General features: G+C 38.8%; 1 protein-coding gene across 2 annotated transcripts in view; it reads left to right on the forward strand.

Moving 5' to 3' along the window:
* Window positions 1-10,948: 10,948 nt before the first annotated feature.
* The window catches only part of LOC115225285 (poly(A)-specific ribonuclease PARN), a 67,504-nt gene continuing 63,534 nt past the window's right edge, over window positions 10,949-14,918 (forward strand). The window contains exon 1 of one of the 2 annotated variants that reach the window (XM_036513931.1): window positions 10,949-11,099. In XM_036513931.1, the coding sequence (XP_036369824.1) occupies window positions 11,081-11,099 (19 nt within the window). In that variant the 5' untranslated portion in view covers window positions 10,949-11,080. The remainder of the gene's footprint in view (window positions 11,100-14,918) is intronic. The other variant, XM_029796223.2, reaches the window with a different exon arrangement.

The following is a 14,918-nucleotide window of genomic DNA, read 5'->3' on the forward strand; positions in this document are numbered from 1 at the left end:
ATGTCAGTGTCCATGCACGACAGAGTGTAAGCACCCCGAGAGAAATGTTGGGCATAAAAAGTATCAGATGCAGCGTGCAGGAGAGACATTTGCATTGGTATGGTCATGTACTACGGATGGATGAGGAGAGATGTGTGAAGAAGTGCCACTCCCAAACTGTTCAAGGAATCTGGGGTATAGGTAGACCCAAGAAGACATGGGATGAGTGGTTGGCATTAAGGAAGGGCATCCATCTGTAGAAACACTGCCAGATCAGACTGGAGCCTGGTGCAGCCTCTTGGCTTCCCAGACCCCGGTTGAACCGTCCAACCCATGCTAGCACGGAAAACAGACGTTAAACGATGATAATGATGATGATGATGATGATATATATGTATGTATCCATATATATGTATGTATGTATGTATATGTATGCATGCATATATATATATATGTGTGTGTGCATACATATGTATATGTATATATATATATATATATGCATACATATATATGGATACATATTTTTATTTTAATATTTCTATTATATGTAATTTTCTAGATGGTGTAATTTAATTGTTCATTTTGAATTGATAAAAGGTGGGTTTTTTTCTAATTTATATATATATACCCACATATACATACACATATACATATACATATATATATGTATATGCGTGCGTGTATGTATATATATATAGACACACACATATAACATTTTTCGCTAATTTTTGTGTGCTTTATTTTGATCAGAGATGTTTGTAATTTTTATTTTGTTTCTAAGGTTTATTTATTTATTTATTCATTGATATTGTTATTGATGTTGAATTTTATTTCAGTTGTGTGTGTGTGTGTGTGTGTGTGTGTGTGTGTGTGTGTGTGTGTGTGTGTGTGTGTGTGTGTGGGTGCATTGTCTGAGGTTGTGTCTCAGTTTTATAAGTTTAACTATTTCTTGTGTTCAACTGAGGTCGTGTGTCTTATGGGTTTTGTATAGTTACACTGTTTGAATGTATTGTCTTGTAGTGTGTACAATGGTGATTGTGGATGCTGTTCACTGTATGTGTTGCAGTATCAATGCTTGTGGTAGTGTTGCTGAAAATATTGTACTATAACCTCTACGGTGGTATTTATGTGTTGTTGAATTGAATTCTAAAAAAAAAAATTGATTTAGTTTCTTGGTGGAATTCCTCCCACTGGGATTTCTTTTTTCCATTTGTAAAAGTAGTTTTGATTTCTTTATTGATATGTGTTCTCTGATAATTATTTGTAGTTTGCTCTGAGGATATTTGGGTTGTTGCTTACCAAGTGGGAGTTAGGTATGTAGAGTAGAAAGTACAGTCTAGGAAATAAGTGCTGAAGGTAACTTGGTAGTGTATGTGTATTGGCAGGAATTGCAGATGATGCAGAGGGAATTTAGTTGAGAAGCTGTTTATTGATGTGTTTTATTTTTATTAGTACTTTTCTGAAAACCCAGAAACGTTGAATATCTTCAGTTCTCCCCAGACGATGCTGTTTTACAGGAGTGTTAACCTTTTAACATTGTTTTGAATTAATCGTATATTATCTTCTAGCTTTCAGATTTTGACGGGGTAGCTGTTGATTTTTAGAATGATGTGAGGGGCCGAATCTAGCCAGTTTGAACATAAAACTGGTAGAATATTTCGGCCAAATATGACCAGTTTAAATGCTAAAGTGTTAAAGCACTGTAGTTGCAAAGTGCAACCTGATGAAATGATTGAGATGGTTAGTAGGGATATGCTCTTTTACTCTGTGTTTCAGTCACTGTGGCCATACTGGAGCACTGCTTTCAATTATTTCATATAATAGATGATGTTAGTTTATCACCCAATAATGATGATCATCATCATCATTTAACGTCCACTTTCCATGCTAGCATGGGTTGGACAGTTCAACCAGGGTCTGGGAAGCCAGGAGGCTGCACCAGGCTCCAATCTGATTTGGCAGTGTTTCTACAGCTGGATGCCCTTCTTAATGCCAACCACTCTGTGAGTGTAGTAGGTGCTTTTTACGTGCCACCGGCACAGGTGCTAGGGGAGGCTGGCAACAGCCATGATTGGTTGGTGCTTTTTATGTGCCACTGGCCAGTCAAGCGGCACTGGCATCGACCACATTCAGATGGTGCTTTTTACGTGCCACCGGCACAGGTGCTAGGGGAGGCTGGCAACAGCCATGATTGGTTGGTGCTTTTTATGTGCCACTGGCCAGTCAAGCGGCACTGGCATCGACCACATTCAGATGGTGCTTTTTACGTGCCACCGGCACAGGTGCTAGGGGAGGCTGGCAACAGCCATGATTGGTTGGTGCTTTTTATGTGCCACTGGCCAGTCAAGCGGCACTGGCATCGACCACATTCAGATGGTGCTTTTTATGTGCCACCGGCACAGGGATCACAACTTTAATTTCCATTTGATTTTCATTTTGATGTTGATGTACTTGACTCAACGGGTCTCCTCAAGCACAGCAGGTCGCCCTACAATCCAAGGTAAGCACAGCAGGCCATCTGAATTACCGAAATACTACAACTTTAACAAGAAATAACTCCCAAAATACAGAATTTTTTTCAACAATGCCAAGAGTAAAAGATGTTTTATATGACACATTCTACAAGTATACGATGTTTGAAAGTGTTTAGTTACAAAAAATTATTTTTTAAATCTGTCAGTCAAAAGGTAAAGATCCAAACACTGGTGCTGGTGTTGGTGTTGGTGTCGCTGGGGGTGGTGTTGGTGCCAGTCATATTCTTGTGCCTACATGTGCTGCCTGTGGTGCAGTCATTGTTGTTGCTGTTGTTGTTGCTGTTGGTGTTGCTGTTGGTGTTGCTGCTGTTGTTGTTGTTATTGTTGTTGTTGTTGTCACTGCTGCTGGCGCTGCCACCAGTGTTGTTGTTGTTGTTGATGGTGCTTTTGCTGTCAATGGTGGAGGATGTGGTGGTGGCGACGGTACTGCTATCGTCTCTACTGGTTCTTCTTCTTCTTCCTCTGTGTGGTTATAAATGAGACACTTACAAAAATATCCCAAGGCCTCTTCCTCCTCTGATATTCATATTTAGATTGTACTTTATAATCTCTGAAGAGGCCTTGGGATATTTTTGTATGTGTCTCATTTATAACCACATATTAACTTATCACACCTGGCTAATATGAGCATAATGAGATACCCATATCTACATGGCTGAAACAGCTGTAAGATGTAGTTTATATTTATTTATATTTATTTATACATTTTGTACTTATTGTATCATATTACTCATTGATGTGCATCGTTTTGTTCATATTTGACCTGATGTTCATATGTAGTGGGTTAATAAATTATGTGATTGGGTATTATCTGGTAGTTGATTATTGATTATGGTGTATTTCTCCATTTTCTTATTTTGTATATATATATATATAATACTCTACATTTGTATTGTTATTTATTGCCAAGGAGAAGCACCACTGATGCTTGAGAAGTACCTAACCAAAAATAAACCCCTGTACTTGGCTTTTGTTGACATGGAGAAAGCTGTCAACAGGGTGCCCCATTCCCTTATTTGGTGGTCAATACAGAAACTAGGGATAGATGAATGGTTGGTTAGAGCTGTACAAGCCATGTACAGGGATATTGTCAGTGAGGTGCAGGTTGGCAATGAGTATAGCAATAAATTCAGGGCACAAGTAGGGGTTCACCAAGGATCAGTTCTCAGCTCCCTCTTGTTCATCATAGTCCTCCAGGCAATAACAGAGGAATTTAAGACATGCTGTCCCTGGGAAATACTCTATGCTGGTGACCTTGTTCTTATAGCTAAATCACTACCAGAACTAGAGAAAAAGTTTCAGGTATAGAAGCAAGGTCTAGCAAAAACCAAAGTCTTAGTAAGAAGGAAAGAGGACAAATTACAAATGCCTTCAGGTAGATGGCCCTGCTTGATATGTAGAAAAGGTGTAGAAAGAAACTCCATAAGGTGTACCCAGAGTAAACTATGGACACATAAGAGGTGCAGCAATATCAAAGGAAGGTTAACAGGGAAAATAGTTTTGTGTATGGCAGATGTACAGGTACAATAAAAACCAGAATTGTACAAAAAACAGACTCCATCAAATGCCAGGGGTATACTTAGAAGTAGTTGATAGCTTCCATTATTTAGGTGACCAAGACAGCAGCAGAGTTGGCTGCTCCAAGAGTGTAGCTACAAGAATAAGAACAGGCTAGACAAAGTTCAAGTAGTTTCTACCTCTGTTAACAGCCATGCTATATGGCAGTAATACATGGGCTATGACTGCAGAGGACATGTGAAGACTTGAAGGAAATGAGTCTAGTATGCTTCAATGGATGTGCAATGTCAGTGTGCATGCACCGTGGAATGTAAACCTCTTCAAAGAAAAACTGGGCATAAGAGGTATCAGATGTGGTATTTAAGAGAGAGACAACTGTGCTGGTATGGTCGTGGGAATCATATGGATGAGGACAGCAATGGAAACAAGTACTGATCTCTAACTGTGCAGAGAACCTGTGGAAGATGGAGACTCAGGAAGACATGGGATGAGGTGATGCAGCATGGTCTTTGAATGCTGGGCATCTCGGAGACAATGACACATTGCTAAAATTGCTAAGAAGGCTGAGGGTGTCTTAGCATCACTTACCAAGTCCTTTGTGAGCCACTCTCTGGCTATCTATCTGAGGCTTTATATAGCTATGGTGCGACCTCACCTGGAATTTGCATCACCGGTCTGGAACCCCTATCTGGCCCAGGATATTAAGCGTCTGGAAACCGTTCAGCAACATGCAACCAAGAGAATACCCTCCATCAGGCATTTGCCATGTTCTGAACACTTTACTTTGCTGGGCATGGATACATTGAAACTCCGAAATCTGGCAGCTGACTTGCCAGACACCCATAAAATTATTAACCATCTTACCAACAATAACTCTGAGCACCTTTTCAAACTCCACCCGTCTAACACCCCTGGACATATTTACAAAGTCAGAAAAGAGCACAGCACCCATGACTTTCGGAAACATTTCTTCATGCTAAGAGTTGCTGAAGCATGGAACAAACTGCCAGCATTAGTTGTCAGTTGTCAGAGCACTGCATCCTTCAAAACTTCTATGCTTCCTGAGATTCGCCAATACTACACCTGATTTTCTCCCCTCCATACATACGCAAGCATGTATCTGACTCATACACTGTTCACTTCCAAGACATTTGTACATTACTGCATATGCTTTATACACACTTTCTGACAAGTTGTGGTGCACCTGAGCACTATATACAATAATTTCATTATTATTATTATTATTATTATTATTATTATTATTATTATTATTATTATCATTATTATTAAGTGATTGAGACCTTTGGTGATATGGTGTGCTTGAGAAGATTCATTAAGTCAAGTGAAATCATAGTCATGGATGACACCAGTGTCACATGTCCAGCACACATGCTGGTGGCACATAAAAATCATCTACAGCACTCTTAGAGTGATTGGCATTAAGAAGGGCATCTGGCTGTAGAAACCATGCCAGATCAGACTGGAACCTGGTGCAGTTCTCTGGTTTACCAGTTCCAGTTAAACCATCCAACCCATGCCAGCATGGAAAGCAGACGTTAAATGATGATAATGATAATGATGACACACACATACATATATGTAGTGTAGACTTCTATTGTTTATAGGATCAACCAAAAAGGTATTCCATCTGTGTGTGTGTGTGTGTGTGTGCACGTGTACATACAAATATGCATATATACTCTCTCTCTTTTACTCTTTTACTTGTTTCAGTCATTTGACTGCGGCCATGCTGGAGCACCGCCTTTTAGTCGAGCAAATCAACCCTGGGACTTATTCTTTGTAAGCCCAGTACTTATTCTATCGGTCTCTTTTGCCGAACCGCTAAGTAACGGGGACATAAACACACCAGCATCGGTTGTCAAGCAATGCTAGGGGGACAAACACAGACACACAAACACACACACGCATATATATATATATATACATATATACGACGGGCTTCTTTCAGTTTCCATCTACCAAATCCACTCACAAGGCTTTGGTCAGCCCGGGGCTATAGCAGAAGACACTTGCCCAATTTGCCACGCAGTGGGACTGAACCCGGAACCATGTGGTTGGTAAGCAAGCTACTTACCACACAGCCACTCCTGCACCTATATATATGCAAATTCCTATTATGCAGCAACACAGACTCAGAGTCAGAAAGGGCTCTTTAGTGCTGCAAGTTCCATGGTAACCTCATTAATAATTGTGCCACAAACCAGCACCAAGTACACATTGTAAATTGGTTGGCGTCAGGAAGGACACCAATCATAGGAACAATGTCAAATCAGACGGTGTATGTTGCAGTGCTCCAACTTGTTGGAACTTGTCAAATCATACCCATAAAGGCATTCATTAAATGATGATCATCATCAGCATAATCAATGAACACACACACATGTAGATATAGATATATTTATGTTAATGCTCTAAATTTCTTAAAATTCTGCATAATTATTATTGGATTTACTTGTCTTACATGAAGATTTACCTAGGATTTATATTCTACATACATTTACTACTGCTTGTTGGAAGGCTAAGGCTATAGTTCTTGCCTTATAGGGGCGTACATGTGTGTGCATGGGTGCATTGGTGTGTGCTTTAGTTAAACTCTTTGCCAAGCCCAACATCATTGGTAGAAGGTCAAGGCCAGAGACCTGTGGTTGCAGTCATGATAGGGCATGCATGTACAATAGGATGTACTTTCTTTCATGTGGGCAGGGATTAAACACCTCATTCCTGCTATTCAGATAAATATCCAGGCATTGGATGCTTTAAAATTGCTCTCTTCTCAGCAAGGCATAACCTGCACTTCTTGTTGCAATTGAAGTACAGTTTGCTTTTTTCCAAGATCATCCACTTTATAAGGCAAAAAGTTCTTGGATAGGGTTGTTGCATTACATCTTTCTGGAATGTTGAAGGAGGACTTGTGGTTGTTAAAGCAGGTTTTAAATGGGCCTTCCATTGCCCCTACATACTTCTGCATACTTGGTTGTCTATTTGGTCCTGTGGCTGTTACCTCTGCCTCATATACTACTGTTTCCATGTTGCAGTGGCCATTCAGTAGACAAGTTGTGTTATCCCTGCATGAGCATCCTGCCTCTGCCTCAAGGGTAGGCCTACCTACTAAAATCTTTTTAACACTAGGTACACAGCTAAAGGATAGTCTCAAGGTATGTCCATTAAATATTTTATTGAATCTATTAGTATGGGGGAAGTGCTATTAACTAAACTAATGAAGATCTTACCTGGTCTTAACAGAACCATTTAGTTGGGAAGCAAGCTTCTTTATCTCTTTTAAATTGCCATAAAGGCATTACATAGAGGGGGACACTACAACACATGTGGGAGCATATAACAATTAAAATAAAAATATGATGCTTTGAATGACACATGAAAATGGACATGAAAAACATTAAAATCAAAATATTAAAATAATGATACATGAATGATAATTTGAGAAATGAGAATATGAAAAGTGTGTTACTCACCCCACACTGAGTAATACCACTCACCACCTCTGAGTCCTGAGTCCTCTTTAGTCTTTGATCTAGTCTTTCGTTTACCATTCTCCCCATCGCTGAGTGACAACACTCTCTCCTCTATGTACACATAACCTTTTTTCACCAGGGGAGGGGTCTTGTAAATTTTGTGGTGTCTGTTTTTTCTTCTTCTTTTTTTCCAATGGGGTGAGGGGGGTGTCTGTATAGGGAGGGTGGGTCTGAGGAGTTTTGGGTGGGATGGAGTTGGTCTGGGGTCCCACATCACACTGACTGTTCTTCCTCTTCTTTCTCTTTTTCCTTTTATTCTCTGTCCATTCATCCTCCTTGATCCTTCCATCAATCTGTACTTCTTCCTTTTTCTTCTCCATCTCCACCACCGCTTCTTCTGTTGTTTTCCTCTGCAGAGGGCAGTGTGCTTTAATGTGGCCCATTTGGCCACATTTAAAACATTGTGGGTTTCTGCCCTCCACCTATAGTCTTAACACCAAACTCTCCAATTGCCTCTCCTCTGCCTGTATAATGAGGTCCAGTGTTTTTCCTCTCCATCCTCCATTTCCGTGGCTTGGAGGACAGCCACCTTCTCCTCACTTCCAATGAGGACAGCTGGCACAACCCAAGCCACTTCTATATCAGGTGGAATTCCTTCTACCCACACCTTAAAAGTCTTTCATCCAAAGTATGTGGGTAGAAGTACCACTTCCTCCATTTTTACCGTTGCACTTGCCAGCCTCTTTAACTCCTCTGCTGTCCTAAAGTGGACAACCACCTTCCCATATACATTTTCTTTCGCTATGTATGTCACTTCCTTCGAAAGCCCCTTCAATGCTTTTTCTACTTTTTCCATCTCCATCCGCTCCACCTTCCTACTCTCCACTGAGTACAGAAGTCTTCTTTTCCATATTTTCCATAACCCTTTTCGGGGGTAATAACTTCATGCCACCGCCCACCTTCTGTGTCATCTTACTCAGCTACTTCAGTCCGGCTAGGTCCACCTCCCTTTTTTTCACCTCTGCAGCCTCAGCAAAACTCTTTACTCTTTCCAAATGCTCATCCATTCTATTTACCACCTTAATGAGCTCCTCCTCTGCTGAGGACAGCTCACACTCGCTAAGGTCCAAATACATTCCTTTCCACCGGTTCAACACTCACCGACAAACCACTGCCAAACAGCTCAAAAAATTCTGTCCGACTCATCAAATATCAACACTGCAAATAGACTGACACATTCGCAGGAAGCAAGCTTCTTACCACACAACCTATATATATATATAATTATATAATTATGTATATATATATATACAGGGAAAGTTTACGAAAAAACAAAAGACAAAGACAGTTGGTGTACAAAACAAACAGATGTATTAGTATAACGCTCAGGAATAGAAAAAGTCTTTTACGTTTCGAGCCTATGCTCGTCTACAGAAAGGGACGCAGAAAAAAAAAGGAGAGAAACACGGAGAGAAAAAGATGTGTGTAGTGGCTAACGACACACACATGCATACATACATACATGCACATGTATGTGTGTGTGTATATACATGCATATACATGTATATATATATACATGTATATATATATATATATATATATATATATATATATATACATATGGGGGGGGGGCAAAGGAAAGTAATTGCGTCACTCATAGCCTCTCCTCTCCAGGTGTAATGGTCGCTGCAGAACTTCTACTTGGCTGCGCCTTGTGGAAAGTTCTTGCTAATGGCCTCTCCTGCACTACTGTGTCCACAGCAGCACCTTCATGCGGTACCCCCTGTTCTCACTGAGCCTGCTGTGTGGCGCGACCGGGTGCTTGGCGGTATAACCAGGTGGGCAGACTGGGCTCGTTAGCCTTGGTTGGCAGCCAGTCTAGGAGAAGGAAAACTCTGACTCCAAACCCTCACTCCGCTGCCTTGCGGATGCTCTTGGGAGAGGGAAAGGCTATGGGAGTAAACCCAGACAGAAAATCCGGAGTGGAGCCCCGAAGGCAGTAGGGTGTCGAATCTTGACCCCTTTCCGGCAACTCCTGCAGCCAACCAGATTCCAAACGTACTGCACTGCATTCCTTTGGATTATGTCTGGGGGGCCGAGAGGGAGATTCTGGTGTCTGGGCAGCCCAGTGTCTTCGTTTCTACCGCCCAGGCTTGCGCCATGGAGAAACTACTCCATCGATGGAACAAGCTGAGATGGCAGTTACGAGTTATAAGCCAGGGTGAATTGGCGTAATCCCGGGCGCTACAGGCCGTCTCTAACGGTGGGAGGGATCATTGAAGTCCCACTGGTCAGCTACCGCCCGCCTTAAGCTGGGCAGCCCCCGGCCAATAATGGTGCTGACCCGCCACAGACTGCCCGCTTCAATGGGTGCTTGGAGCTAGGACAAAATCTGAAAAGCAGACTGAAAACCCTGCACCAGCAAACAAAGGAAAAACAAACACCCAGTCACCAGTCTTGCGACTGGCCAAGAAATTAAGATATATATATATATACATGTATATATATATATATATATATATATGTATGTGTGTGTGTGCGTGTATATATATATATATATATATATATATATATATGTATATAATAAAATATTAGGGAATAAATCCAAACTTACAGGGAAAAATCAGATTTAGGATTAAATCCAATTTTATAGTAAAATATATTATATCATATTATATTAAATTAGAGATAAAACCACTATTAGGCAAATCAAACTGAAAAACATAAGCCAATACATAAAATTAATTAATTTATATTATTTTAAATATATATCAAAAGTATTAAAAGTTTAATAAAAGATATCTTTTATTTTAATATCTTTTATTAAACTTTTAATACTTTTGATATATATTTAAAATAATATAAATTAATTAATTTTATGTATTGGCTTATGTTTTTCATGGTTTGATTTGCCTAATAGTGGTTTTATCTCTAATTTAATATAATATATATATATATATGTATAAATATATATATATAAATATATATAGGTGGACATAAATATATATATGTATAAATACAAATTGAGATAGGGGTTGTAAATGCAACCCTCCATGGCATAACATATATCCAATATACTGCTAGTGAAGTACCCAACAAAGTTAATACATAAATGCTTACAATTGCAATGCAATTAATTCATTTATTGTATTATATGGGCAAAGGTAAAATGTTTTACCACAAATTCATAATACAAAATATTTTGTATATGTATAAATATATATATATAAATATATATATGTGTGTATATATATGTGTGTGTGTGTGTATACACACACACGCGCACGCACACACACATATATGGGGGAAGAGAGGAAGAAAAACAAGCGTGAGAGCGAAAACAGGCGAGGAAATGGATAAAGAAACACCATAGTATATTTCATACATGTATTTCACACATTCCCAGAAAATTTCCATTTTCAATTTCATAGAAAAAAAAACATTCTTCTTCCTGGTTTAAAAGTCAGTTTCACTTTTCAGTTGGTTATTTATTTTCCATGATTAGCAGCGGCCTTTCTTGTTGTCACACTACATAAGGGACATTAAGGACTAAAAATGGAGGTCACCAGAAAAAGTGAGTCGAATTCTTGACTTTCGTCTTGACATTTTATCCATGCCTTGTCTTATTTAAGCTTAGTTTACCCTATCTTAGGATATTTTGTATATCGTTCTGTTTTTCTGTGTTGTTCAGTGTCCGTCTAGCTGTGTCGTTTTGTCTATACGTCGGTTTTACTCCCGTCCACCTTTGTTTTGGAAAGCCAACAATTCCGGCTTTCTCTTTCGTTTTGATCTCAAATCGATCCCAATACATACATTCGCGCCTGTTTATATATACCAATGTGTATCAATATATCTATTTCTTTTATATAACGTCTATCGATATTTATCTTTGTGTTTATTTACGTATTTGTACATATATATTTTTATAATATCTCTGTGTGAGCGTGTAAACATATCTGAATGTATGTATAAAAGTATGTATATTATGTGTGTGCGTATATATAATGTATATATACACATATCTGAATGTATGTATGTATATTATGTGTGCGTATATATACATATATCTGAATGTATGTATGTATGTATAAAGTATGTATATTATGTGTGTGTGTGTGTGTATATATATATATTATATATACGCACACACACATAGAGATGTGTGTATGTATGCATCGTGTATATGTGTGTAAGATACGTGTATACATGCGCATATATATCTATATCATGTATATATATATATAAGCATATACATGTGTATCTGTCTGTATATCTATCTATCCGTATGTGTATATATATACGGATATAATAATAATATGCGTATACAAGTAAATAAATTTGTGTGTGACACTCCGTCTCGTGCCATTTCCGTTGGCCATTCCCTGCAACATTTGTATTGGCCTTGCACAGAGGTTATACAAACTCCCATTTCCATCTGGAGCAGGTGTTAATTTTCTCTCTCTCCATATTTCAATCTCTCACGTTCTAAATACACTACCCACTTCCATTTTAGACCCCACCCCACATACCTCTCACATTCCCGCTTCCCTCTCAACTTCCGTCACTCAAACACTTATAATCCTTACAAAGTCACTCTGTCGTTGCCTATGGGCATAGCGTAGTGGATAAAAGTGCTTGTTAATACAGTCCAAGTCACATAGAGTTCAACCCTAGGCAAGGTGCTAAAGACACCCGAAGGCGGCTGGAGTGTACGACTGTCAGAATGTGGTGAAAAGCAACAATCAAGAGGAAGACATATAGAATCCTACTCTACACTGTTTAACTCATTACCACACGCACACACAGACGGAGGCCTTTTATGTTCAAACAGAATATACATGCACACACACACGCTCCTACCTCCTCCACACATACTTCCATATCCATCTTCGTACTCAAAGTAGCAAGCACATAATCACACATCTTCGCTTCCCAACATCTACCACTTTTGTCTCTTCCATCCAACTCTTCTCTCCATTGTGACACACTTGACATCCTCATATACACACAATCACTACAAGCAGTTTCACTCACACATATACGCACCCCACACGTACATTTTCCGATAGCAAACGGGGACGCATACACAGTCGCACACAAACACGCATATGCATAAACATGCAATAGCTTCATACATTAACACACACATGTATGCAAGCATTGAAACAGAAAGTAAGAATGCACATGATAGCTTCACACATGTGCATGTTTGCACATACATCAGATAGCCTCACACACACATTGGTTTCATAACATTTCGGGTCACTATTGTTTTCCTTGCCACCCACACCTGAAGTGAAGTTCATAGTTGTCTCTCTTACCACTCAGGCCTTTAGCACCCTCTTCCTGTTCTGGTCATTTCAGTGCTTTGTAAACTTTATCCTGTACAAATGAAAGAAAATATTGAAATATGTTTCCTGTTCCAATCATATCTTTAAGATGATTTATTCACACTGTTACAGAAAATGCGATAAATTAATATTTCATTATATCAATTCTGGAAGGATTTTCTTGCAAAATTACAGTATGACTAAATTTTCTTATAAAATGAGTGAAACCAGTCGCATATTTAGAGAAAATGTAGATATTCTCCTTTTTCTCAAAGCATTTTCTCCTGTTTTTGACTGTGTTGAATGCACTCGTTCTCATCTGATCACTGAAGTTAAGCAATGTCGAACCTAGTGAGTCCTTAGATGGGTAACTGCTTGGGAAACCTAGTGCTGTAAACATCTCACACTATTAAGGCGGTGCTCCAGCATGGCCACAGTCAACTGACTGAAATAAAAGAATATGCATAACTACATATGTGTGTATGTATGGGTAAATGTGTAAATCAAAAGTAGAAACAGCAAAGTCAAATGAATGTACACTGTGAATGTATGAGGTTGATACTCAGTCTAAGTTGATTAAAAGAGGGGATGTGATGTTTCAAGTCACAGCTCTTCATCGGAAAGAGGAAAAGTCCAGAGAGAAAGGGAAAAAAATAGTCTGAGAAAAGCTTGTGTTGTTACATGGCTGATATATGTATGTGTATCTCTCTCTCTCTCTCTCTCTCTCTATATATATATATATCTATATATATATATATATATATATATATATATATATTCACACACACAAACATATATGATATAAGGCAAGTGGAGTAGTGGTTAGGCTACTGCACTCATGGTTTCTAGATAATAGGTTCAATTCCCAGACTGGGCAGCGCATTGTGTTCTTGAACTAAACACTTCATTTCCTGTTGCTCTAGTTCCCCTTCAATCGGGGGGGGGGGTTAGCTTGCTCGCCTAAGCAGTGGGATCATGTCATTTAATAGCTAAAACAATGCAAAGCACATTGTGACTAGTGATGTGTAACAACATCTGATAGTCTGGTTGGTCACATGATATAATATAAGAAGTAAAAGAGATTAATAAATCCAGGCAGATACCTATAACTCTCAGAGTGACATGAATTTGGTTAACTATATTGAACAATCAGGCACCAATAAATTTAAGTTGAATTCACATCCAAGGTAATTCTTTGTGTATGACTAGTAAATTCGACTATCTCTTAGAACATTATAGTTCTTCTTCTTTTTGTATGTATTCATCTATTCAGAGTTCATTTTGAATTTAACCCACTGTGGACTTTCTTGATAATGCACAAACATACATTTTCAGATATATTAATTTGAATGGTATTTCATACTTTTTTTTTTTACTGTATCTAAATATGCTGGCACAATAGAAATGATTGTTGGTAATTATGGAGTAATGATCAAATAAAGATGGAATTTTCTCCATTCTCATTCTTGTTATATATTATATATATATTTTTTTTTTATTTATATTTATGCGTCCTTTTCAAGCCTAGCCAGGCTCATGGGCACAGTTTCCCGGTTTCTATGGCGTATGTGTTCCCCCCACCTGGATGGGACGCCAGTCCATCGCAGCATTACTCAAGAAACAGGGAGAAAGAGAGAAAGTTGTGGCAAAAGAGTACACCAGGGGTCGCTACCACCCGCTGTCGGGGTGTCGTGGAGCTTTTTAGGTGTTTTCACTCAATAAACACACACAATGCCCGGTCTGAGAATCGAAACCACAATCCTCCAACCGCAAGTCCTCTACCCTAACCACTGAGCCATTGCGCCTCCACACACACACACACACACACACACAAATATATATATATATCATGATGATGATGATGATGATATATATATATATGCATGCATACACACAAAAAGCAGAAGAAGAAATATTGATTTAGTTCCTCTTTCTAGCAAGTAGGCACCTCTGTTATAATTATAAATTTTATTCTGTAACAATTTAACGCTGTTATTGCTTGCTACCACCTATATTTTTGCTATCATTATCAGTTATTCATATTTATCACTGATTATAATAGT

Source organism: Octopus sinensis, linkage group LG27, assembly GCF_006345805.1.
Source record: "Octopus sinensis linkage group LG27, ASM634580v1, whole genome shotgun sequence".
Classification (NCBI taxonomy): Eukaryota; Metazoa; Mollusca; class Cephalopoda; order Octopoda; family Octopodidae; genus Octopus; species Octopus sinensis.